The 25,420-nt window shown below is 45.4% G+C and overlaps 1 protein-coding gene across 4 annotated transcripts in view; it reads right to left on the reverse strand.

Annotated features, from left to right (window-relative positions):
- The window catches only part of LOC147431981 (uncharacterized), an 85,076-nt gene that overhangs the window by 5,713 nt on the left and 53,943 nt on the right, over positions 1-25,420 (reverse strand). For 2 of the 4 annotated variants that reach the window (XM_086491808.1, XM_086491805.1), the window contains one exon: positions 7,804-7,940. In XM_086491808.1, the coding sequence (XP_086347934.1) occupies positions 7,804-7,900 (97 nt within the window). In that variant the 5' untranslated portion in view covers positions 7,901-7,940. Of the gene's footprint in view, positions 1-7,803; positions 7,975-25,420 lie in introns of all 4 variants that reach the window. The other 2 variants (XM_086491806.1, XM_086491807.1) reach the window with 1 other exon arrangement.

Raw genomic sequence — 25,420 nt, forward strand, 5'->3', positions numbered from 1 at the left:
CGTAGTCGTCATCTCCATGAGGTATCTCCCATACTCTGTGTGCTCTCTATCCTGTGAGTGTCTATCAAGTCCCATCTCCGATATATCCATCTCTCTAAGCATCTCCTCCGAGGTATCATAAAATACCGTTTGGGAGTTGGCCGTCCTGGCATTAAAGTCTCCCAAGAGAATGATATCTCCATCTCTAGAGAACTCCCATATGTCATCATCAAGTATAGAGAAAGGGGATTGCCCTCTAGGTGAGGTATAGACTAATGTGCTAGGGGGAAAGTAACATATAGCAATGTATAAGAATCTGCCTGTCTCAGCTCTCAGTCTCACCCACATGTATCTCGCCTGGTCATCTCTCCGGACAATCTGTAATAGCGGCTGCAACTCCTCCTTGAATAAGACTGCTACCCCTCCTGAACCTCGACTCCCATGCTGGGATCTAGCGTCTGGCCGACAAGCTGTCTCCCATAAATAACCAGTCACATTTGGCATTGACTGTCCAGATTTCTGATGCGTCTCTGAGTAAAAGACAATGTCTCTATCTCTGAAGCTATCCTCAAAGGCACCCACATCCAGCCTATATGATCCATTACAATTCCATACCGCCATCCGGAGTGTGGTCCCATATGTCTCGCACCGTCATGCTGTGCGTTTTTCCAAAACCACTACTTTCCCTCCTCTATAAAAGGCAAATTTTCCCTTCTCCCTTGCTGCCTTGATCTCTGGCATCAACTCTTGCATATGTGCTATTTGTGCTAAAGTAAGGTCATCCCCCATAAATATTCCAGTTTTCTTAAGTGTTGGTCTCTTCTTCAGGAATTCCTTCCTTGTTTCCAAAGTCGGGAAACGCAAAATAAGTGCTTTCTCTTTGACGTTTCCCTTCTCATCCACTCCCTTCTTTCCTACTCTCCAAGCACCTGTGTGCACAGGTTCCGGGATGCCCATACGCTGCAAGAGTTCCTTCACTTCGTCTTCTACATTCTCGGTGTCTTTGATTCCAGTAATACGCACATGGAGGGCTCTAGTCCTCTTCTGTTCCTCCTCAATGGTCATATTGATGATGGTAGAAGTCTGTGTGGCTTCTGGCATCCGGGCCTTCCCTTTCTTTGCACCTTCAATCCATTTTTCTGCTTCGTCAACTTTATCCTGTGTTTTAGAAAGGCGCTCCACCCATGAGGGAGCCTCTTTCGAGTTTAGTTCTTCCCCTTCGCGCAGAGTTTTCACCTGCTCCTTAATATCTTCGAGCTCCTTTAACATCGAGGGCTGATTTCCCCCTTTCGTTTTGGGCATAATTTTGCAAGCTTCAAGTTCCCCTTTAAGCTCTTCAATCACTGCATCTTTTTCCTTCATGCACTTTTCCACATTGGTTTTCCAAGATTCAAAGCTTGCAATTGCCTCATCCAACTTTTTCTGCATAATACATTCCATTACATTCACTTCTGCCCGCATTAGAGGCCGCATCTCCCCTTTCACAGATAGATACATCTCATCATGCTTACCAAGCATCGCTTTATCGAATTCTTTCCTCATATCTGCATACATAGAATTCTTATAACTCTCTGCGTTTGCGTACATCTCTTTCCTGATGTCATCTCTCATAAAGCTGAGCTCAGATTTAATCATCACTTGAACCCTCTCCATCATTAAATCATCTTGGATTCTGACGGTTTTCCCTGCCCGCAATGAGCTTGGCGAGAGTATGCTATCTCTGTTCCTCCGCTTGAATGTCGCTTTCATTTTTTGTGGGGTGGTGAAGCCACTTGCATCACCATCCTCGACTGGTTGGTCCTTCCGAGAGAGAAGAACAAAGCGAGTACTGAGTCAAGGCCCTCACCAGCAGAGGTCTGGCCTCCACCCTGGTTGGCCTCGCCCTCGTCACCAAGTCCTCGCCCTCGTCTTGGCTGACTTGACTGCTCTCGTCCTCTCCCTAGCAGGCTGGTCTCGTCTCGTCGCCCTTGGCTCTTCTAGCCCTCGTCCTTCAGAGGTTAGGGCCCTCGTCCTCGCCCTTGGCAAGCTGCTCGCCCTCTTGACACAGGACCAGCAGCTCGACCAGGTCCAACTGCTCGCCCTCGACCAGGTCCAGCAGCTCGCCCCTCGCCTTCGCCCAGCAGCTCGCCCCTCGCCTTCGCCCAACAGCTCGCCCCTCGTCCAGGATCAGCACCTCGTCTCTAGCCCAGGATCCGCAGCTCGTCCCTTGTCCTTGCCCAGCAGCTCATCCCTCGTCCCTCGTCCTTCGTCCAGCAAGTTGGCAGCGCGAGAGGTGGCCAACCGGTTTGACTCAGCCTGCTCGCCTTCGCCTCAGACTCCTCCCCTCAGCCTTCTCGCCCTTGTCAGCCTGCTCGCCACAGACTGCTCGCCCTCGTCAGGCTGCTCGCCACAGTCTGCTCGCCCTCGTCAGCCACCTCGCCACAGGCGCTCGCCCTCGTCAGACTGCTCGCCCAGGTCCAGCGGCTTGCCTCAGGCTGCTCGCCCTCGTCCAGCTGCTCGCCTAAGCGAGAGAGATGAAATGTTATATCAACGTCTTCAGAAAGCTAAAATGACCTTGAGACCAAAAGGTGACATCCATGTGTGACTCTAGTACAAGGGAACATAAAAATAAAATAAATTGAGGGTATGTAGAGTGGGTAGGTATGTAAGCCTACCCTACATCCTCATCATCAACATCACATGATACATCATCTCAAAACATATGGGGAGGCATGAGGGCTGAGTTGCTCACTATATTGAGACTGCAGGGGAAAGAGGAGCACAGCTGTCAGGTACATGGATCTCTATTGCTTTATGCCAAATTGCCAATCAGTTTGCGCTTATTTCAGACTCTCCAAAGGGTATGCAAAGACATCTAGATGCGTTAAATGCTTATGCACATGACAGTGGGCTCTCCATCAACCTTGGCAAAACCAAGGTGATGGTATTCAATGCTACAACGTGGTGGGTCATGTGATCAGCACCTATTTTTACATTTGGACAAGAGACAGTAGAGTATGTAAACTCTTATACATAACTTGGTGTTGTATTTAGTGGACCTACTTTCTCTATAAGAGGCTCTGCAGGAGACGAGATTGACGAGGAGATATGCAGCATTAGGAGGACTAGAGAGGATATGTTCACAGCTGCAGTTTCAGGAGCTACGCACTAAGCTGTCGCTATTTCACACATTGGCCACTTCCAACATGCTTTATGGAGAGTAGATATGGGGGCCTAGCTTGGACCATCATAGTAGATCAGGGCGCAAGACCACTTATATCCATGATCTCCAGGCTGATCCAAGGTGAAAGCCTCAATGCCACATGAGATTATCAGAGCTGAGATGAGCGCACCACCAATTGTAGTGGAGGCTCTTGCTAGATTAGTGTCTTCAATTCATAGCACATGGGAGCTACCACGCAACAGATATGCACGACTAGCACTTGAGTCATCACAACAACTGGCTAGTGAGGGTGATACTTCATGTTGGTTTGCACAGATATCAGCTTGGTTTGAGCTACATGGATTTAGTATGGACACGCTGTCCCCCTTTTTAGTATGCACCTGTTAGAGTTCATTTTCTTGTCCGGCGGTAGCTCCTATATCTCCCAGGAGCAGATTAGGGAGTAAGGGCTTGTTTTGTGGCTGTGCCCGGCCAGTGTGAGGTAGGTCTCTCATGTCGGGTCGTTTCTAGCCATGTTTAGCTCGGGTTATGGTTCAGTTCCATAGCTATGTAGGCTTCTGTCCCCCCCTTGGCATGTCTCTTTGCCTTCCCAGGACCCTCTAGGCCATTTCTACCCTATTCCCATTTATGGGATTTATTGGCTTGGTCGTGGGGTCCCAGATGTTCGGTCAGCAGCAGCCAGCAGAGGCCTATATATAGGCCTCTGGGGGGAGTACTTCGAGCAACAGTTCTCAGCCCTGCAGGGCGCCCAAGGGTGCAGCGGCCAGCCCTTGGTGGTGTTTTTAGCCACCGGCAGGAGGAGGTGGATCAGCATTTTCCAGCAGCCCCTTTCCTTGGCGTTTTTCTTGCTGCCCATAGCCAGCGTTTGCAGCCAGAGGGGACCACTCCCCAGCGTTTTCTTGGCCAGCATTCCCAGCGTTTTGGGAGACCAGCCAAGGCAGGTTTTGCATTGCTATGGGACCAAAGACAGGGAGCATTTGGTGATCCTCCGCTTGGTGATGGACAGCAGCTCTCCCCTTCCACATTCTTCTTCAGGGCAGCCCATTCAACGGGCTTTGCTGTAGGTCCTTCCTTCGCCAGGAGGAGGATCCGTGTCGGGAGTCCATCCCATGGTGTGGCCGTGTCACTGGTGTCATGTGCAGGAGTAGTTGGCAGTGTCAGTAGCAGTCACAGTTGTGTGTCCTCGGGTCTATCCATTGGGCATGTCAGTTCTATGCCGGACCATCCTTGGTCACTTGTATGAGCAAATTGTTATCAGCATGGAGAGCCTTTCTCAGATCTCTCTCTCTCTCTTTCTCTCTCTCTCATTCTCAGATGTCTTGTCTCTCTTTACCTCAGTGATCTCTCTTCTCCATAGGTGTGCCCTGTTCATGTGTTTGGCATTGCAGGTGTTCTAGATCGGACTCGAGGTACCCACCAACCAGATCACGAGCCAGTTCTTGTCTTCATTGCATCTTCCGCTACCACTTTGACATGGTATCAGAGCCCTATGGTGATATGATCTCCTGGATGCTCGGAGTGGCTGATCCGGTGCGGTTTTGGACATGATTGAGAGAGAAGAAGCTTGCTGTTTTTTCCTGGTTTTCTTCAAGTTTGGGGCAGATTGGATATGTGGAGGCCTTGGATCCTCGTCTACAACTTCCCCGTCTTTACCCTTGATTACCCCGACCTCTCTTCACCGAGGGGACCTTGATGGATGCTTCAGGAAGCAGTGCTGGATTGCTTTGGTTATCCAAGATGGAGTCATGTTACCGTGCCTTCCCGCAAGGGAAGAAAGCTTGCAGTTGTTGCATCCAATTTCTAGCAGATTCTTCAGAGAGAAATGTTTGGAGAGCAGTAGGATCTTCTTCATCACTGCTAGAGGAGGTTTCTATGGTTGTGTTTTCTTCGAGGAAATGGATTGGCAGATTGCTTTGCCTTTTGCAAATACACGTCTTTCTTGGGATTGTCGAAGGAGCTACCTATCCGATGGATAGCAAGTTGATGATTCAGTTGCACTTTCGTACCAGATTGCGGATTGAGGATGACAGAGGGGGATTTCTTCCCTTATTGCAGCAGAGGATGTTCTATGATTTTTCATTTTCCATCTAAGGATGGAAGTTCCAGTTCCGGCTTGAGTTGACTCTTGTTCTTCCGGTATGTAGCAGTTCAGGTGCATGTTACAGTGCATGTGTTGGAGTTGGCTTTGACATGTAGAGGAGGATACTTTTACCTCCATAATCACTTCTTGTTTGATCATCTGACTTCCTTGGATGAGGTTTGGAGGTGGAGCATGTGGTGCCAGACCCTTAGCCAACAATGACAACAATCCGATGAGGTTTTGTTGGAGTGCAGGCTTCTCCTATCTCCATGTTCGCTCCTTCCCCAGTGGTAGTGTGGCCCTACAGATTTAGTCACTTCTTTGCCCTTTTGTGAGCTTGTCAATACCAGTTGCGGGACAGTTTACGATCCTTGTGAGCTAGTCTACACCAGTTTTGGGACAACTTTGCAACCTTCTATGGACAGTTTTCTTGATGATCGACAATAGATTCATCGAGATCCTTTGGATGATAGGTTTGCAGGTAGTGTCGACAATTGGTGGAGACATCTAGTTCCTACTCCCGCAATCAAAAACATTTGGATGCTTCTTCCATACATCCCTTTGGAGAGCTCGAACCTCGAGGGAAGCCCTTCTTCAAGTGTGCAGATATGGCCAGAGCTGGCTAGCGTTGCAGGTTCTTCCCTTACACTCTTTTGCCCAGCTTTTTGGCATGTTACAGATCAGCCCCAGCGTTCTTTACGGGCTTGTTCCCCGGGCCGGTTCTTTTACTCTTTTTTTTGAGTATTGGAGTCATGTTGTGTATTTGATATTGATTGCACAATTCAGTAGTGGGTATATTCTTCTCTACAGCACAAGTACCAAGGACAATTTTTTATGAAGATCTTAAGGAAGCAAGTTACAACAGTGGGAGTATATGTGCTCTTCCGAGTCTGTACGCAGTATGGCATATTGTATTGGATTGTACCTCCAGGTTTGATCTTGGCAGATGCAAAGATGTGGCGACCATTTGGTTTGATCTCAGGGAGTTTGCTTGAGTAGCTAGGTCTTGTTGCCAAGGAGCCTAAACCCTAAGTAAAGAAGCAGCAGAAGAAGTTCTCACCAACTTAGAATCCTCGCCAAGTGGGACAATTAAAGAGTTACCAACTTATAGGTTCCCGTTCGATGGGACCTATATTAAAATAAAGCTGGACCCACACACACGCAGAGGCTTTTGCGTAGCAAACTGATGACGTGGCAACTGCTGTACAGACCTCCCGCAAATTCCGTTGTCATGTTGACGTGGCACTGTACTGACGTCTGTAATTTACATTGGCTGCTGACGTGGCAGTTGTACGGATTTCTGCAATATGCGCTGGCTACTTTTTGAGGGCTAGTTTTTGAGGATCCGATTCTTTTGAGTTGACTGCTTTTCATGTGATTGCTTTTGAGGCCAAGGGCATTTAAATATGTGCAGAGGGCTCAGTCTCTAGCACGCTTCAGAGTGAAGGTGTAGAGCACGAGTACCGGCATTGTACCGAGTTCAAGCAATATAAAGAAATCCCGAAAGGGGCGCCAAGGTTTGGGGCTAGTTCTCTTTGGGGTGGAACTACACCACTTTCCATCTCGTGTGTCGTGCATCTCTTTCATTTCAGTTGTTATTGAAGTGCTAAAAGTCTGTTCAGTCTGTTCTTTTCCGTTTGGCAGATGGTGCCCATTCCATGATAGCTATAGCGGACAAGAAGGAGAGGGGCTGCAGAGTATAGGGTTTGACGAGAAGCTGTGCACAGCACATGCATGATCGCTGGACGACAATGATGCAGCGTGAGCCAATATTATTGCGGCTCTTGAGTAACAAAATTATTCTGTTATAAACAAAGCCTTAGCTTTCTACTTGCACATTTTTACTTGATAATATTTGTGTTAAATACAGCACCATGTGGGATTAGCAATCCTTTTCTACAAGGAATCAACTGAGTTCCTGTCCTTCTCTCTCTAATTGTGCCTTTGTCTGAATGAAACAGTCCTGCACACTTGGCATTTCACAAGAATAGATCTAGGCTTTTGAAAATAAGGAATCAGATTTTTTTCCCCAAACAGAAATTACTTGAAATTCGTCTAGCAGCACTCTAAAAATGTCCAAAAAACCCATGTATTCGTATGTAGCTGCAAATATGCTTGAAGCTCAGCAGCATGCTGTAAAAGTAAAATAAATGACCCATATATTGGGGGTATAGCATAGCACAATCAAATACCCACTATACTGCACTAATGCCGAGAAAATGCTTGCAAATTAAGTTTTTCCAGCCAAATTATAGACGATGCATAGATCTCTCAATAGATCATCCCATCTGTATTCAGATAAAGATGTTGTTGGGAAAAAACAAAATATCCTAATTTCTTCCTAAATGATACCCAATTCCCAACCATGTAAAAATAGACCTTTGTACCCTTGATAGATGATGTCTACTAATGAATTGCCAACACATGAAGGAGATGTGTAAGTTTAATGGCACAACAAGAACAAACAAGCCAAAATTGGAGAAATACAGCGTGGGTTTGCGGATACTTACTGGCCCCATTGAGGAAAAGCACAGAAAAAAAGGACATGATTAATGCTACAAAGGAAAAGAAGTACACTCACAGTAGCAAAACCAGAGAGCATCAATGTACTTGACGCAAGACAATTTGACTCTCTCTTCATCTGGCAGCTGCTGCTTCTGGGAAGACTCGCCTTCCATTCAAGTGACTGATGTTATCGGCAGAATTTGATTTCAGTTACTGTGTCACAACCAATTAACAATTGATCACATTCCTGCCCATGTCAAGTGCATTCCAAAACAGGGTTAGGGTATTCATGGTGATCTATTTGCCGAGAGAGAGAGAGAGAGAGAGAGAGAGAGAGAGAGAGAGAGAGAGATGAAATGAAATGAAATGTTATATTAACGTCTTCGAAAGGCCAAAATGACCTATGAGACCAAAAAGTTACAATTGGTGAATCTAATATCATGTCTGAGTATGGACATTACAAAGTTACAAAGAACTAACACTAAAACTCTAAGGAGAAAGGAAATAAATCTGAAGTTGATTCGGGATTGATGGGGGGGGGGGGGGGGGGGGGGGGGGGGAGGGGTTGGTGGGTTCAGATGAAATCTCTCATCGGTCACTGTCGGATCTCATCAACCTCCTCCATGGTCAGTACTCTGGCTGGGCATCTTGCATGTCGAGCTAGAGTGATCTGTATCTTCTGTTGCAGATCCCCCGAGGTCGTGGGCGTCTTGATCTGCCTAGCTCAGTGGCTCGGTCAAGCAGCGTACAGAGAGAGAGAGAGAGAGAGAGAGAGAGAGAGAGAGAGAGAGAGAGAGAGAGAGAAATGAAATGAACTTTTATATTAACGTCTTCAAAAGGCCAAAATGACCTATGAGACCAATCTATTACAAAATAGTGAATCTGATACCATGTCGGGGTACAAAAGAACTAGAACAAAAATACTACTACTACTAGAATCCATCCTCATTTGCACTCTGGATGTCGAGAGAGTATGGCTCGAATCCTCTACTGTAGTCTCCATCGATGCTGTGTAGCCCCCCTCCTCAATCGGGCTGTCTGGATCTCCGTAGCTCCAATGCTCGATCGATGAGAGTGCCGGTAGTGGTCGAATGAGTGTGGGCCGAGCTGTGCACTGAGTGTGTGCATGTACCATGGTGGGGAGGTAATTACTAGTAGTTGGGGTGTAAAGCACTAAACAACAATAAGACAACAAACACAGGCCTGGAACAATAAGAGTTAAAAGTATTTTCAATTATTAATATCCACAACCCAATGCTATCAGCAAGCATTTAAGACAAGTTGGACGCCACAAACATGCGAGCACTGTAGAACTTCAAGCCTTGCTCACTCGCTGGATTTCCCATTGATTTCTAAGCAAAAAAGCATTGACCAATGAACCAGCAATCTTTCATTCGGATCAAATGAAAAGCCTTATCACTAAATATTTCTATACCACTATAGTGCCAATGAGTCAATTATACTGCACACAGTAGTACATACATATATAACAGTTAACTTTGCATGATTTTTCCTCACTAACAACCTTATCAAGCCAAAATTATGATCTCATGAGCATAGCTGTTTTAAACGCCAATTCAACATGCAACTCAGACGAGCTTGAAAGTATGAACAACGAGTTTAATTCGAACCTCTTGGCCAAATCAAGTGTGGCCCAAGTTTATTAGCATTTTACAAGAATTTTGTAGCGTTCAACTTCAAAATGACCATTAAGAAAATAAAGCATTTTCATAACATTATCATATTCGACATTAGAACAAATTTTAAATCCATGACCCTTGAGAAAGAAAACTCCTCTAAATAAACCGAATTATGGTCGAGCTGAAATGTCATTTCAAACTCCACACATATCAAACGTTTCCAACGCTTGGAAAACAAGTGTGTACTTGACACTCTTCAAAAACTACACCAGCGATATCAACTTGTCTTCGCATATACAAGTGTGCTGGTCATGGCAGTGCCTAAGCTTGCTTGCTCTTATGTCAAAGGTGCAGAGAAGGAAGTGAATCCGATGATGATCAAGTTTGATATCGCAACAAAACCTCCTATGGGGACCAGGCAGCCACTGGATCGCAAATCTACTGTGACAGATTTCCTCTATAACATCCGTCCTCCGTGTCAAAAGTGCAGCGAAAAGGGTGAATTGAGCGGTGATCTCATCTGCAACCGCAAGCAAACGTCCTCTCGGGACCGGGCAGCCAATGGATCTCGGATCTATATCCTCGAAGCTCTGATGATAAATCGCCGAAATAGCTGAAATCGTGGTTGTGAGACAACGCGTCTGTCATCAAGTTCTTTTGTCCCTAAACATAGACAATTTGAAAGTGAAATTGTGACAAAATATTTGCCCACCTGATCTATTTGTCCGAAAGTAGTTTCTGAGACAAGAAATATCCCAAACTCTGGTGGTCCGTGAACACTGTAAAGTTGGCTCCGAGTAGAAAACGGCGCCACTGAGTAAGAGCATGGATGACTGCCAAAAGCTCTTTCTCATAAATCTGTGCAACCCAATCTGGGCGTGAGAACATTCAGCTCTCATAAGCTATAATGTGGCCCTCCTGCATTAAGACCACTCCTAGACTACGACCAAAGGCATCACAATAAACCTCAAATGGCTTTTGCAAATCTGTTAAAACTAACAATGAACCAATTGTCAACTTCTCTTTGAGAGGCTTGAAGGCTGCAATCTCACATGGTCCCCTAGAAAAAGGAACCCCTTTTGTGTCAAAATAGAACCGGAGAAGCAATCTCCGCAAATTTTCAAATGCACCGCCGATAATAAAAGCACAAACCTGAATAGCTTCGAACTTCGTGTACATTCTTCAAATCTGACCATTCTCTAATGGTATCAACCTTGGCCGGGTCCATTTTTACACTCTCCACAAACACAATGTGTCCCAAAAAGTGTATCTCTCGCAAGAAGAATTCGCTCTTTTTCCATTAGCCACTAGTCGATGTTGCTGCAATGCTTGGACAACCTATAGCAGATGGTGTCTATGCTCTGCCTCACTCTTGGAGAATACAATGATATCGTCAAAAAAGGTGCCCACCACAAATGATCTTTACTCTCTAAAAGTCATGTCCATCATCCTATTGAACATTGCAGGAGCATTTGGGAGACAGAAAGGCATCGCCAAATACTCATACAATCCGAAGGACGTCCTGAACGCGGTCTTATATACATCTCCAGGAGCGATCCTGATCTGATGATAGCCACTTTTCAGGTCGACTCTGCTAAAACATGTAGAACCATGTAGCGTATCCAATATATCATCGATCCTGGGTATTGGAAACCTGTTCATGATGGTGATTTTGTTGAGAGCTATGTAGTCAATGCACATTCTCCAAGATCCATCTTTATTTAATACTAGCAACACTGGCGAACAATAAGGTGATATATTGGGCTGAATGAGACCCTTCTCTAGAAGCTCTTTCACTTGGTTCATAATTTTTTCGTTTTGGGCTCTGCTAGCTCGGTAAGGTGGCCGGTTCTGTGACGTGTTGCCAAAATTAAATCAATGGTGTGATCTTCAGGATGTTGGGGAGGCAACTCTCCCGGTAAGCCTTCAGAGAAACAATCAGCTTGAGCTTGCAGAAAATCCTATCATTTCTTCTCAAGGTCGGACAAATTTGATGTTTTAGTGTCATCTAACTCATTTAAATAAATCAAGTAAACAAACAGACTGGATTTCATTAATTTGGAAATGGCCGAAGCCGATACAAGTGGGACAGACTCGCCCTTTAATTTTACATTTAAGTACTATATATCTACCCTTCTCATTCTTCAATGTCGCTTTTTTCGCCCTATAGTCGACCACAACGTTGTTCTTGTGGAACAAAGGGATTTCCAAAAGGATCTCACACCCTTCCAAAGGCATGATGTAGAAGTCCTCATGTCCTAGTGTCACAAGACGGGCACCGCGTGCCAATAGAAAAGAACAGATTGAACTGACTTTTAGCACTTCAATAACAACTGAACTGAAAGAGAAAGAGAGACACGAAATGCGACACAGAGTGGCGGAATTCCACCCCAGAGAGTATTGGCCCCAAACCTTGGCGCCCCTTTCGGTATTTCTTTATATTGCATCAACACAGTACAAGCCGATACTCCAGACTCTGCATTGTCGTCCAGAAGCATGCAAGAGAATGAGCCCATGGCCTCATATCTAAAGGCCCTAGGCCCCAAAAGCAGTTTACATGAAAAGACTCCAAACTCAAAAGCTTCTGGTCCAAAAGCCATGCCCAAAAGCTGCCAGCATAAATCACGGAATTTTGTACAACTGCCATGTCACTACCCCCGCAAATAACCTAAAAAGGTACGGGCCATGAGCTCAGAGGACTGTACAACCAAACGCCCCCCAGACCGCAGTCTGCGTCGCTTGAAGGTTCAAGCATACAACCGAATGCTCCCCAGGCATCAGCCTGCGTCGTTCGGAGGTTTTCTAGCATACAACGGAACGCTCCCCAGACATCGGCCTGCATCGTTCCGAGGTTTTCAAACATACAAAGAAATGCTCCCCGGGCATCAGCCTACGTCGTTCCGAGGTTCAAACAATACCAGAACAGTTTCTCACTTCTCCACCCTGGAGTAAAATCACCAATCAATGAAACCAGTACTAAAACCAGAGTCAAACAATTCAAATCGGCACCAAGACAAGTTTAAAACAGATAGCATCCATTTCAAACAAATTTCAAACAGGATCACCAAAGAAGTTCTCAAACAGATTCTCAGACAAAATTCAAACTTAAAAAGCAATATCGACATCAGCCGAGCTCGAAAAGTCGACTGACTTTCCATCCTGAAACCTGCACCAAAAATTAGGGTTAGGTTCTTTCCATAAGGTCGTACCCGACCGCACCATGGTCCATAAGCTCTTGGACAGACAATGCTCCTTTGGCAGCGATGGTAGTCCGAAGACATAGCAATCATACTGGACCTCGAGGTTATCAACAAGAGACACCTTCTGAGAGATGTCTAGAAATTTCAATTTATCATCTGCTAGGGTTTCCATGGCAAGCATTTCAGGATACCCCACTCTGCCAGAAGTTGCACTCCGAAGGAAGATGTCAGAAACCATATAACTTCGGGCAAAAATTTTCTTGAAAGCTTGCCAAGTCCTTGGAGTGTGCGGCTTGGTAGCTATAGACATCAACATCTGCACGGCATTGCTTTTGAGAAAAACAGTGACTCGAAACAAACCTGGATCCTTCTCTTACAAGTGATCTTTATGGCTTATGCCCTGTAAAACATGAGCGGTGAAGACAGGAGCGCGCCCGATGCGCGATGAAGTAAGGGTGGGAGTGGCTAGTGAGTCCGAGGTCGGGGCCCGAAGATACTTCAAATAACATTCCAGTAGTCTTTGGTTTGCTCTATCTGTTTTCAAAAAGGACACGCCTGATGCTCTGATACCACTGTCACAAGATGGGCACCGCTGCCATTAGAAAAGAACAGACTGAACAGACTTTTAGCACTTCAATAATAACTAAACTGAAAGAGAGGAAACGCGACACGGAGTGGCGGAATTCCACCCCAGAGAGTATTGGCCCCAAACCTTGGCGCCCCTTTCGGTATTTCTTTATATTGCATCAACACAGTACAAGCCGGTACTACAAAATCTGCATCTTCGTCCAGAAGCATGCCAGAGAATGAGCCCATGGCCTCATATTTAAAGACCTTAGGCCCCAAAAGCAGTTTACATGAAAAGCCTTTAAACTCAAAAGCTTCGGGTTCAAAAGCAATGCCCAAAAGCTGCCAGCGTAAATTTGGGAACTCCGTACAACTGTCATGTCAGCAGTCAACGCAAAACACCGAAATCCGTACAGTTTGCCACGTCATCATGTCAACGCAATTTTCGGGTTTTCGTATAGCTGCCACGTCATCAACTGCTACGCAAGTCATTCTATGTGTGTGGGTCTTGCTTTATTTTAATCCTTTATGTCACTTGGGCCCCATCAGACGAGGTCCCATAAGTTGGTAGGACTTCTTCTTCTTCTGTTGTTGCTTGCTCTTCTTAGGGTTTAGGCCCCTCGGCCATGATCTGAAGGTTGGCTCTGTTCTTCATTGCCTTGACACGTCAGCAGTTTGTGACACCTAGATACCCCTGACAATGCTTGCCTATGACAGGTGTAATGGCAACATCCCATCCTGGTGCCACTAAAACAACCTCGACCGGTGGTCCCATTTCCTCTGACATAATTCCAAGTCGAGCCGCCAGTTCAGTCGAGACGAAGTTGGCCTTGGCTCCTCCGTCGAAGAAGATGAGGGCTTCTTAATCTCGTACTGTGTCCCACGCTTTGCAAAGCTTCGTACTTTCATCCCCACAAAATCCGCTACCAATTTTGCTTTTGTCTTGCCTTTCTTTGTTCGCTCCTTTGTTGCTCTGGAACTCTCTAGCTTGTCCTCTACTTGATCATCAAACGCTTTATTGGGCACCTGGCAAGCACATTCCCTTGTTCCCCGCATCCATAGCATTTACCCTCTTTGTAGTACTAAGTGGGCTGCCCTACTGACAATCGAGGGCCCAAAGGTTTCTTTTTCTGTTGCTTTCCCCTCCTTCTGTTACTGTAGGTCGATTCTTGTCCGGTCCGGGCTGCCACAAGCCTATCTATGGGGTAAGTCAGAGTGTCTACGCGCATTGCAAACCCTTGCTTGGCATGTCCCCTTAGCGGACTCAGACTTCTTCTACAGGCAATAACTTCGTATCTCTTTGGGTAGTCCATAGCAGAATCGCTCAAGTTGTTAATTAAAGGTGATTTTCTTGAAAGAAGAGGCGGGTAGATAAGCATCCAAAAATCTCTGACAATAGACATCTAGTGTGTGTTCCTTGGTCATCCTCAAATAATTCCAAGCTGTGATTACATCTTGCTCGTATTCCTGAGTGAGCCATGGAGAACCCACTTGAACTGTAGCCACTTCGTTGGTGCTTCCTTGCGTAGCAGTAGGGTGGACCATGTTTGTGCATTCTCTTTGTGATAGGACGCCACTCTTTGTACCTTGAAGTGCTCTGAGTAGCGCTCACCCGAATAAGCAATATCAAATTGATGGATGAAAGCGAGGGCTTTGTGGGTATCCTTAAAACCAGAAAATGTATCGAACTTTAAAGCCTGCCCACCTCCTTGAAATCCTTGGGCTTCTTGCTCTTGTCCTCGAGGTAGTCGTACTAGTTGGCCCGATATAAGTGCTTTGTCTTTGTTGCGTACATCAGCTCATCAAAATCCGGGCTCTCGGAGAACGAGGAGTCCTCATCCGAACTGTCAAAGTGCTTCCGAGATCTTCCACGGGATCTGCTGTTCTTTGCCTTCTTCGTGCCTTTGCTATGTCTCTGAGCCTCTCTTCTTCTTGTTCTTTTTATCCTCATCGCTGGAGGCAGAGGAAGAATAATTCTCCGAACTATCAGAAGAAGATGAGGATGAAGTGGAAACACCATCGAAGTGAACACATTTCTTTGGTGCACTAGTGGCCTCAAAGGCAGATTTTCAACCCAAGTAGCCAGGATACTCTGCTAACCAACTCTTCTGCCACGGCTGCCTCTTAGTCTTCATGAGTCTACTGACTCGTAGCTCTCTAGCTTCATCAAATTCATCCTCTCACTACACCATTTGTCTTGGTACCACCCGTGTAGATTTTTTCTTCGAAGCTGACTTGAGAGGCGAGCGGATGGCAGCACGCCATCGAGAGTGCAACTTGTCAAGTAGGTGCTTCGCCAAAAATTTCGCATACTGGGGATCCTTGGAGTATTGAAGCATTTGTCAAGCACAAGTGTCGCCTGCTATTGACATTGCATCTCCATTCTTTCGTATTCTATGGGTGGAGATGGACCATACTCTTCTCCCAAGTCATCGGAAGGTGGTCGATGTCCGTTCGAATCTCCGTTGTTTTCTCCCATACCCAAGTGGTCGGGTGCAACAGGCGTGATTCATCGGCAGAAATCCATGTGTTTTGCAAGTAAAGGGATCGGATTCTCCGCAGAAGAAGAATCGTTTGAGCTCTGATACCACCGTAATAGACTTGGACACTCCAAGTCAAAGAAGAACTGGACAAAACTGAGAGAGAGACGACATGGCACGGCGAAGTTCCGTGCCTAGAAGTACTCGCCCCAAAGACTAGCGCCCCTTCTCCGTATTCCTTTATTATTATGCTTCAAAAGTTACAACATCGAAGGTCCTTGCTCTCTTTGCAGTGCTTTCAAGCTAAACTGCTAGAGTAAGAGGCCTTGTCACACTTATAACGGCCCCTAGCCAAAAGTAGTACATGAAAAGCAGTAGTCTAAAAACATTGGAGGCCAAAAGCTAGCACCCTCTTGAGTTGTCCGTACACAGTGCCACATCAGCATGTCAACGCAATTTGCGGCACAAATTGCGGAAGACCGTACAGCCTGCCACGTCAATAGCCGCTCGCTCTTTTGGGTAATCTGCTTTCTTTTTAAAAGTTTTAGGCCCTTCAGCCGAGGTACCAACACTTTAATGACCCTTTTCTCCTCTAGGCATGCCACGTCATCACTTTGTGACATTGTCTAATTGGAAGCATTATCTTCTAGGAGCAGATTTTGTACATCTGTTGCGATATTTCCTTATACAACAGAAATTATATGAGAAGCACATGAGATGGGCAAACTTCCTGTCCATGTTTCATTTCCAGATCCTCCATATGGTTGGAAGTAAAAACATGACTGCACACGTATTGTCTAGACGGCCAAGGGTAAATGCACTCACTTCTGTATATCACCAAGAACTAAAATCAGCTCTTGACCTATATCCAAATAGCCCAGACTTCTCCTCCATTTGGAGAAAGCTATGGAACGGAGAGGAGGAGCATCCCTATTCAATTCGGAATGGGTACCTCTACCACCACGAAGCAATTTGTGTGGCAACACCATCGAGGAAGAGAATCATGGATGAAGCACATGCTTCCCGCGTGTTGGATTCCATGAAACCTTGCATCGGCAAGATATATGAGGCCATGGACACCATGATTGCTTCTCTTGAAAAACTTGTGACCGACCTCGACAGGTAGTTTAATGTTTTAACTTTTTCCTCTAGGCTCTAGTTTAGGTCACTTTTCCCTATGCTTTGCTTTCTTGAATTTGTTTTGATTCAAGCCTTGTGCATGTAGGTGCGACGAGATCCAAGATTGTATCAAGGTGAAATGTTTGCCATTCCCCTCTTCATGCGGCGGCTTATGTAGTGGATCAACAATTTCAACAAGAGAACCAATGGAAGAACAAAGAGGTGATGAATGGTTGGCAAACCATCCTTGGGCACCTTGTGCCCGACCCCAAGGAAAGGACCAAGACTCGGATGCAAATTAATGTCTGCTAGGAGAAGTCTGTCACATGCCCGATGCACAACAAGCTCGCTTTGAGATGGGGAGTGCTCGTCACAAAATGATGACATGACATGTCCACCCAAACAAGATTAAATGGATATTGACAAATATAAGTTCTTATAACTTAAATGCATAAAGAGCGCTGACGTGGTCCGAAAATTGCAGAGGATTGCTAACGTGGCAGGCTGTACAAACACCCACAAAACGCGTTGGCTGCTGACGTGGCACTCTGTACGGATTCCCGTGATTTACAATGGCTGCCTAGAGCTCTAGCTTTTGGACCTAAGATGCTTTTAGAACCTAAAGCTTTTCATGTACTGCTTTTAGAAGGCCATGGACCTATAAATTGTAACTAGGGCCTCTCTTCCCCCTCAGATTTGCTTGGGAGCACTGAGTAGAGAGGACCCATGGAATTTGTACTTTGCTCAAGCATTAATATAAAAATAGATACCGAAAGAGGTGCCAGACTTTGGGGCCAATACCTCTGGGCACGGAACTACGCCGAACCGTGTCGTCTCTCTCTCTCTCTCTCTCTCTCTCTCTCTCTCTCTCTCTCTCTCTCTCTCTCTCTCTCTCTCTCTCTCTCTCTCCATTAAAGTTTGGTGATTTTGAAGTTTCTGTTCGTGCGTTGTTATTGATTTCACGCTTGGAGTGTCCAAGCCTCCGTGTCTCTCTCTCTCTCTATTAAAGTTCAGTGATTTTAAAGTTTCTGTTTGTGTGTTGCTATTGATTTTACACTTGGAGTGTAACAGACTTGGACACTCCAAGTCAAGAATCAATCGCGACAGCACCAAATAACCACTTCAAAACAGTTCACAGTTCACAATAGATTTGGAGTGTTGCTATTGATTTTACACTTGGAGTGTAACAGACTTGGACACTCCAAGTCAAGAATCAATCGCGACAGCACCAAATAACCACTTCAAAACAGTTCACAGTTCACAATAGATTTGCACTGGCCCGGCGGCGTTCCGTGCCTAGAGATATTGGCCCCAAAGACTGGCGTCCCTTTCGGTATTTGTTTTTGTATTAATCAGCGTTCAAAGTACAAGAGTGGTTGGGTCTCACTCTCAGACTCTACGTCCAGATGCTCTGCAGAGTGGGAGCCCAATCCACATATTTATTTTACAAGGGATGCCAAAAGCAATGCCCCGAAAAGCTTCAAATCCAAAGCCTAAAAATAAAAGCAAAGGTTCTTTCCTCTCTCAAGCTCTCTCTTGAGCTTTAGAAAATAAAGCAATAAAGTTCTCTCTCTCTCTCTCTCTCTCTCTCTCTCTCTCTCTCTCTCTCTCTCTCTCTCTCTCTCTCTCTCTCTCTCTCTCTCTCCCCCCTTGTAATTTGCGTAGAGAAAAAGCAGATTCTGCCCCGCAGCCCATGATTTGCGCCGCAATTTACGAAATTATGCCACATCATCATATCAGCGCTTTTTCCGGGATTTCCCCTGCTACCCTAGGGTTAGGGTTAGGGTTTCTACTGTTTTAGAGTTTCTGGCAGATTTTAGGGTTAGGGTTTCCAGATTTAGGGTTTTCAGCAGCAGCTAGGGTTAGGGTTTCCAGAACGCCCTGGGGGCAGCCACGTCATTACTTTGTGACATACCCCCCTCTTGAAAGCATTGTAATCGCCCTCGATTACACCTACAAAATAGACAGAGGCCATAAACCGTCTTAGCAGACACTGACTGTTAGTACCTACGTACTAGGAACACACATCTAGCACATGTACCAATCGACAGTCACATCACACGACATCACTAGACATCAGAGGACATCACATGACATTCAACATTCATTCGGATCTTAGACCATGATTTATCGGCAATATAGCTAGCAATCGCATCTAGATTTAATCGGGACCTCATCGATGTGCAATTGACTAACCCCTACTGCAACCATGTCTATTCGAGATCAATCATACCAAAATGCTGCAATCATTTCGTCTATCAGCTCCTGCACTTAAAAAGAAGTCAAGAACAAATCAGTATCATATTCAGGAATTCCATTTCATAAAGTCATCCAGCAGAATACTGTCAACTCTCAGTATCCCTGAAGCTCAAAGAGACATCAGTGACTTTAGTATCAAAATCGAGGCATCTGTTGACAAAGGAGCGGAGTGACTCTCCTCATGTGCATCCCACTGCACCAGATCTCCGGCCAAGCCGAACTCTGGGTTCCATTTGGAGTAGACTATGCTAAACCAAAAGCCTTCGGGTAAAGTTTCACAATCCGAGTATCTGCCAAGTGGTCCTCCTCCATCCACTTCGCATCCAATGCAGGATAGTTCTTGAACTTAACCAAGAACCGCCTTTGGACTTTACCTTTATTCTTCGTATCCGTATGTGCCAAAATCTGTTTAGGAACAAGGATCTCCTCGTTTTCTTCCACTTCGGGTTACTCATCAGGCTACCCATCATCAGGCACATCACCTTTAAAAGGTTTCAAGAGACTCACATGAAATGCATTGTGAATCCTCCAAGTATCAGGCAGTTTCAGTCGGAAGCAGACATCATTTATCTTTTCAGAGATCAGGAACGGACCATACTATCAAATACTAAGCTTTGGAAAAAGCCTCTCCTTTCCCTTTTTCTTTCTCAGGTGTGCCTTCTCAAAATGTAAGAGCACCCAATCATCCTCCTTCAATTTCAAGTCGCGACGATGACGAACCGCTGCCTTTTTTTGTCGTTCTTGAGATTTCTGCAAAATCTCGAGAACCTTGGCAAAGCCGTATCTAAGTGTGGAAATCTCGAGAACCTTGGCAAAGCCGTATCTAAGTGTCGCGTATATTCATCCGCTGCAACAATCTTATCTTTCGTGCTTAGGAAGGGTGGAACCTTCGCAGCACCTTCAACAATCTCAAATGGCGCCTTCCCCATCGAAGAGTGTATCGTGTTATTGTAGGCAAATTCCACCAAAGGTAGGTACTTTTCCCATTGAGTCTTTTGATCCGAGATATAAGACTTCAATAAATCTAAAACCACTGAATTGACAATCTCAGATTGCCCGTCAGTCTGCAAGTGGAATGATAACGAGAACTACAACCGCGTACCAATGTTCTCCCAAATTGCCTTCCAAAACAAACTCGTAAATCTGGGGTCCCTGTCGGAGACAATCGTCTCAGGCATGCCATGTAATCTGAAGATATGGGCCACAAACAGTCTCGCTAAGTGATTCGGCTTGACTGTTTTCTTCACTGGAATGAAATGAGCCTGTTTGCTAAATCAATCAATAACAGTCCAGATACCATCGTGACCACTCTGTGTTCTCGGGAGATCAAAAATGAAATCCATTGCAATACTTTCCCAGGGGCCGGTGGGTATGGGTAAAGGCTGTAACAATCCATGTGCTTTATGCCTACCAAACTTGACCTTCTGGCATACTAAGTAACTGCGCACAAACTCTTCCACATCCTTTTTGAGTCTCGGCCAAAAAAAAGTATCTCTCTACCCCTTTCATGGTGGTAGCAATGCCGCGGTGACCTGTAAAAGGTGGACAATGACATTCAATCATACCCTCAACGGCTGTGTAACGCATAACATGGTTTTTCTCATCAAGTAGCCATCCCGAATGGAATATCCCGCTACTGTCTCCCCATCCCGTATCCGTGTGAAACCCTCTGCGAAATTTGTATCTGTGGCATACTGGTCGACCATATCCTCGAAGCTCCTATGATGTATCGCGGAAATAGCCAGAACCGACGGCTTTCGAGACAAAGCATCTGCCACCACATTCTTCTGTCCCTGAACATGGACATTCTAGAAGTGAAACTGTGACAAGATGTTCGCCCACCGCATCTACTTTTCCAAAAGCTACTTCTTTGACAAGAAGTAGCACAAACTCTGATGGTCTGTAAAGACAGTAAAATCCGCTCCGAGTAGGTAATGCCACCACTGAGTAAGAGCATGGATAACCGCCAGCTCTTTCTCATAAATTTGTGTTGTCATCTCCGGCCTTGAGAACAATCGGCTCTCGTAAGCAATGACATGGCCTTCTTGCATTAAGATCGCACCCAGACTGCGACCACAAGCATCACAATATACTTCAAATGACTTTTGCAAGTCCAGCAAAGTCAAAACTGGTCCCGTAGTCAATTTCTCTTTCAATGTCTGAAAGGTAGTCACCTCTGTGGGTCCCCACGAGAAAGGGACTCCTTTCTATGTCAAGATATGCAAAGGGTAAGCAACCTCTGCAAACTTTCGAATGAACCGCTTGTAGTACGAACACAGTCGCAAGAAGCTTCTAACTTCATGGACATTCCTCAAATCGGGCTAATCACGGATAGTCTCTATCTTGGCCGGATCAGTTTGCACTCTTGCTGCTGAGACAATCTGTCCCAAAAAGTGAATCTCTGGTAGGAAAAATTCATTTTTCTTTGCATTAATCACTAACTTGTGATCTCATAATGCATGAAAGACCTGAAGCAGATGATCTCTGTGTTCTGCCTCATTCTTGGAGAAAACAATGATATCGTCAAAGAAAGTGCCAACAAATAGCCTGTACTCTCGAAAAATCTTGTCCATCATCCGGTTAAATGTCGCAGGAGCATTGGTTAAGCCAAAAGGCATCACCAAAAACTCAAATAACCCAAAAGTCGTCCGAAAAGTTGTCATGTAGACGTCTCCCGGCGCGATTCTGATCTGATGATATCCACTCTTCAAATCAATCCTACTAAAGCACGAGGATCCCTGTAATCTGTCGAGTATATCATCGATCCTAGGAATCGGAAATCTGTTCTTGATGGTGATTTTGTTGAGAGCTCTATAATCGATGCACATTCTCCAAGATCCGTCTTTCTACAAAACCAACAACAGAGGTCTTTCACTTGGTTCATAATCTCTTCATTCTGTGCTCGGCTCACGCGGTAAGGTGGCCGGTTCGGTGGCGTGCTTCCAGGTATCAGATCAATGGTATGATCCTCAGGCCCTCTAAAAAGCAATCGGCATGAGTGTGGAGAAAAATCTTGGCGTTCTTTTGTTCAGGTCAAAACATATTCGACCTTTATCCATCGTTCAGTTCTCTCCCAAAAGAATGAGTGAAGAAACTGAAGTTCATCAAGTACAATCTCTGAGCTCTTCATTTGTCAAAGTCGCTTTCTCGGCCCGATAGTCAACCACGGCATAGTTCTTGTGAAACCAAGGGATTTCGAGTAGAACGTAACTCACGTGTCCTGAAAACCCCTGTCATTGCAAACGAAGTTTGCCAATGCTCGGTGTAATAGCAACATCCCGTCCGCGTGCCATTCGAACTACCTCCGTCTGTGGCCTTAGCCTGTCGGGCGTAGTTCCAAATCGAGCCGCCAATTCCAAGTGAAAAGAATTTGACCTTGGTTCCTTCAAAAGAGCTTCGTGATCCTTCACTTTGCCCCAAAAGCGGCAAAGTTTCTACTTTCATTCATTTGATTCGGTTCAAGTCCCACGCCATGTGGTACCAATTCTGCTTTTTATCTGCCTTTTCTACCACGTCTCTCAGCTGCTTCAGAACTTTCTGGCCTTTCTTCATCTTGTTCATTCGGTGCCTTGTTATGGCACTTTGCGGAGATATGTCGATGTTCCCCGCATCCAAAGCACTTTCCCTCCCTGATGAAGCGAGCTCTCTCCTGAGGAGTAAGCTTGGGTCGTGCATCCTTTTCTGGGTTGCTCTTTCTCTTTCTACTTTCATTCGCTGAAGTCTGTTCGGCTTGTTGTGTCATGACCTCATCGGTGGGGTAGGTCAGACTGCCAGAGTGAATGGCAAAACCCCTCTTCGCATGACTCATCAACTCCTGAATAGAAGCTGACTTCTATTCCAAGCAGTGATCTCGGATCTCTGTAGGTAGACCCAAGGTAAACCGCTCAATCTGTTCTCTGAACAAGATCTTCTTGAATAAAGAGGCGGGTAGAAAAGAGCTCCAGAATCTCTCGCAATAAGCATCCACTGTATCTCTCTTGGTCATCCGAAGATGGTTCCAAGCAGCTCGTATATTGCATTCATACTCTTGAGTCAACCAAGAAGAAATAAAAAGCTTCTTATCAGCCATTTAACTGGCGCAGTCTTGTTTAAAAGAAGCGTGGACCACCAAGTTCGAGCATTCCCCTTGAAATAAGAGGCAGCTCTCCGAATCTTGGAGTGCTCTGAGTAGCGTCCTCCCGCAAAAGCGATGTCAAACTGCTGTATAAAAGACAAAGCCTTCGAAGCATCTTTATATCTTGAAAAGTGTCAAATTTGATCAACTGTCTGTCTTACTTAAACTCTCGGACTTTCTTGCTTTTATCTTCCAAAAAGTCATACTAGTTGGCTTTATAAAAATTCTTCTTGTTCGCATAAAAGTTGCCCTCATCAGAGTTTGAACTGTCTATAGACGAGTCCTCTGTAGAACTGTCACTCACTAGGAGAGATTTAGACTTCTTTGCCTTTTTCTTGCCCTTTCCGAAGCGTTGTTTCTTGCTTCGCTTTTTGCCTTTTCTGTCTTCTTCGCTCGAATCTGAAGAGCTAGAAGAACTCTCAGAAGAAGAAGAAGAACTGGGTACTCCTTCAAATCGAACACGCTTCTTCTGTTTCTTTGCCTTATCAAATGTCGATTGACGACCCAAATAACCCGGGAAGTCATTGCCTTTCTTCTGCCTTTTGCCATGCTTTTTAGCTTTGTTCTGCGCGTCTAAAAGCTGAGCAATCCGTGCATCAACCACCTCTTCTAATTCCTTCTCTAAATATTCTTTGTGAGCAGAAGGTTTCTTGGGGTTTCCAGGGTGGTGTTGTGGTTTTCTACCACTGCTCGTGCACTTCCTGAAAAGAAGTCTCGCTCATATATTTTGCCAATTTTGGGTCCTTCGCAAAACTGAGCATCATCTTTGTTGCATCGCTGATCAATTGACGACGTTTCATCTCTCGTTCCTCCACCTGAGTAGGCCGAGGCGGGCCATACTCTCTGTCGGAATCTTCGTTGTGATCCTTGCCCGCATCTCTGGATGTAGAGGGAGTCGACTGATCCTTGCATGAAGCCATAGGTGCCGCGGGAAAAAAATTTGGGATCGGATTTCCCATAGAAGAGAAATCAGCCGTGCTCTGATACCACAGTAACAGACTTGGACACTCCAAGTCAAGAATCAATCGCAACAGCACCAAATAACCACTTCAAAACAGTTCACAATTCACAATAGATTTGGACTCGCCGGGCGGAGTTCCGTGCCTAGAGATATTGGCCCCAAAGACTGGCGCCCCTTTCGGTATTTCTTTTTGTATTAATCAGCGTCAAAGTACAAGAGTGGTTGGGTCTCACTCTCAGACTCTACGTCCAGATTGTCTGCAAAGTGGGAGCCCAATCCACATATTTATTTCACAAGGATGTCAAAAGCAGTGCCCCGAAAAGCTTCAAATCAAAAGCCTAAAAATAAAAGCAAAGGTTCTTTTCTCTCTCAGGCTCTCTCTTGAGCTTTAGAAAATAAAGCAATGGAGTTCTCTCTCTCTCTCCTTGCAATTTACGTAGAGAAAAAGCAGATTCGGCCGCGCAGCCTGCGATTTGCGCCGCAATTTACGGAATTATGCCACATCATCATATCAACGCTTTTTCCGAGATTTCCCTTGCTGCCCTAGGGTTAGGGTTAGGGTTAGGGTTTTTGCTGTTTTAGGGTTTTTGGCAAATTTTAGGGTTAGGGTTTCCATATTTAGGGTTTTCAGCAGCAGCTAGGGTTAGGGTTTCCAAAACGCTCTCGAGCAGTCACGTCATCACTTTGTGACATGGAGTGTCCAAGCCTGTAACAGTGGTATCAGAGCTGAAAAAGATTCTTCTTCTACAGAGGATCCAATCCTTTTTTCAGCGTAGTTTATTCGTGTGCCAACCCCGGACTTACTAGCCACTCCCACCCTTCGTCCATCGTGCATCGGGCGCACTCCCGTTTTCATCACTTTGTCTTAAAAGGCATAAGCCTTATAGAACCCCAGATTACACATGGGTTCTCGTGGAGAATCTGACAGAGATAACACTCTTAGTAGAAAGGCAAAGAAAACTTAAAATCCCGCACGGGAAGAAAAGAATGAAGAGCTTCCGTTTGACATCACCTTCTCTAGAGCTCGGTTCACAGAACACTCCAAGGTGCGAAGGCGGCATCTTACTTGAAAGGAACTGCACAAACATGGTGGTCTACTCTGTTGTTACGCAGAGAAGCACCGGCGACGTGGTTAAAATTTAAGAAAATTTTCACGTCAACTTGGATATCAGATGAATATTAAGAGATGTCATCACGTCTTGGCATCACTTGAGAATGACTAAGAAAGATACATTGGATAACTACTGCCAGAGGTTTTGGGATACCCATCTCCCAGTATCTTCGTTTCGGAAGATTACTTTGAGAAACTAAATTGAGCGGTTTTGTTGTGGATTACCAATAGAGATTCGAGAT

The sequence above is a fragment of the Adiantum capillus-veneris genome, chromosome 20 (assembly GCF_014529385.1).
Source record: "Adiantum capillus-veneris isolate H3 chromosome 20, ASM1452938v2, whole genome shotgun sequence".
NCBI classification, from domain to species: Eukaryota; Viridiplantae; Streptophyta; class Polypodiopsida; order Polypodiales; family Pteridaceae; genus Adiantum; species Adiantum capillus-veneris.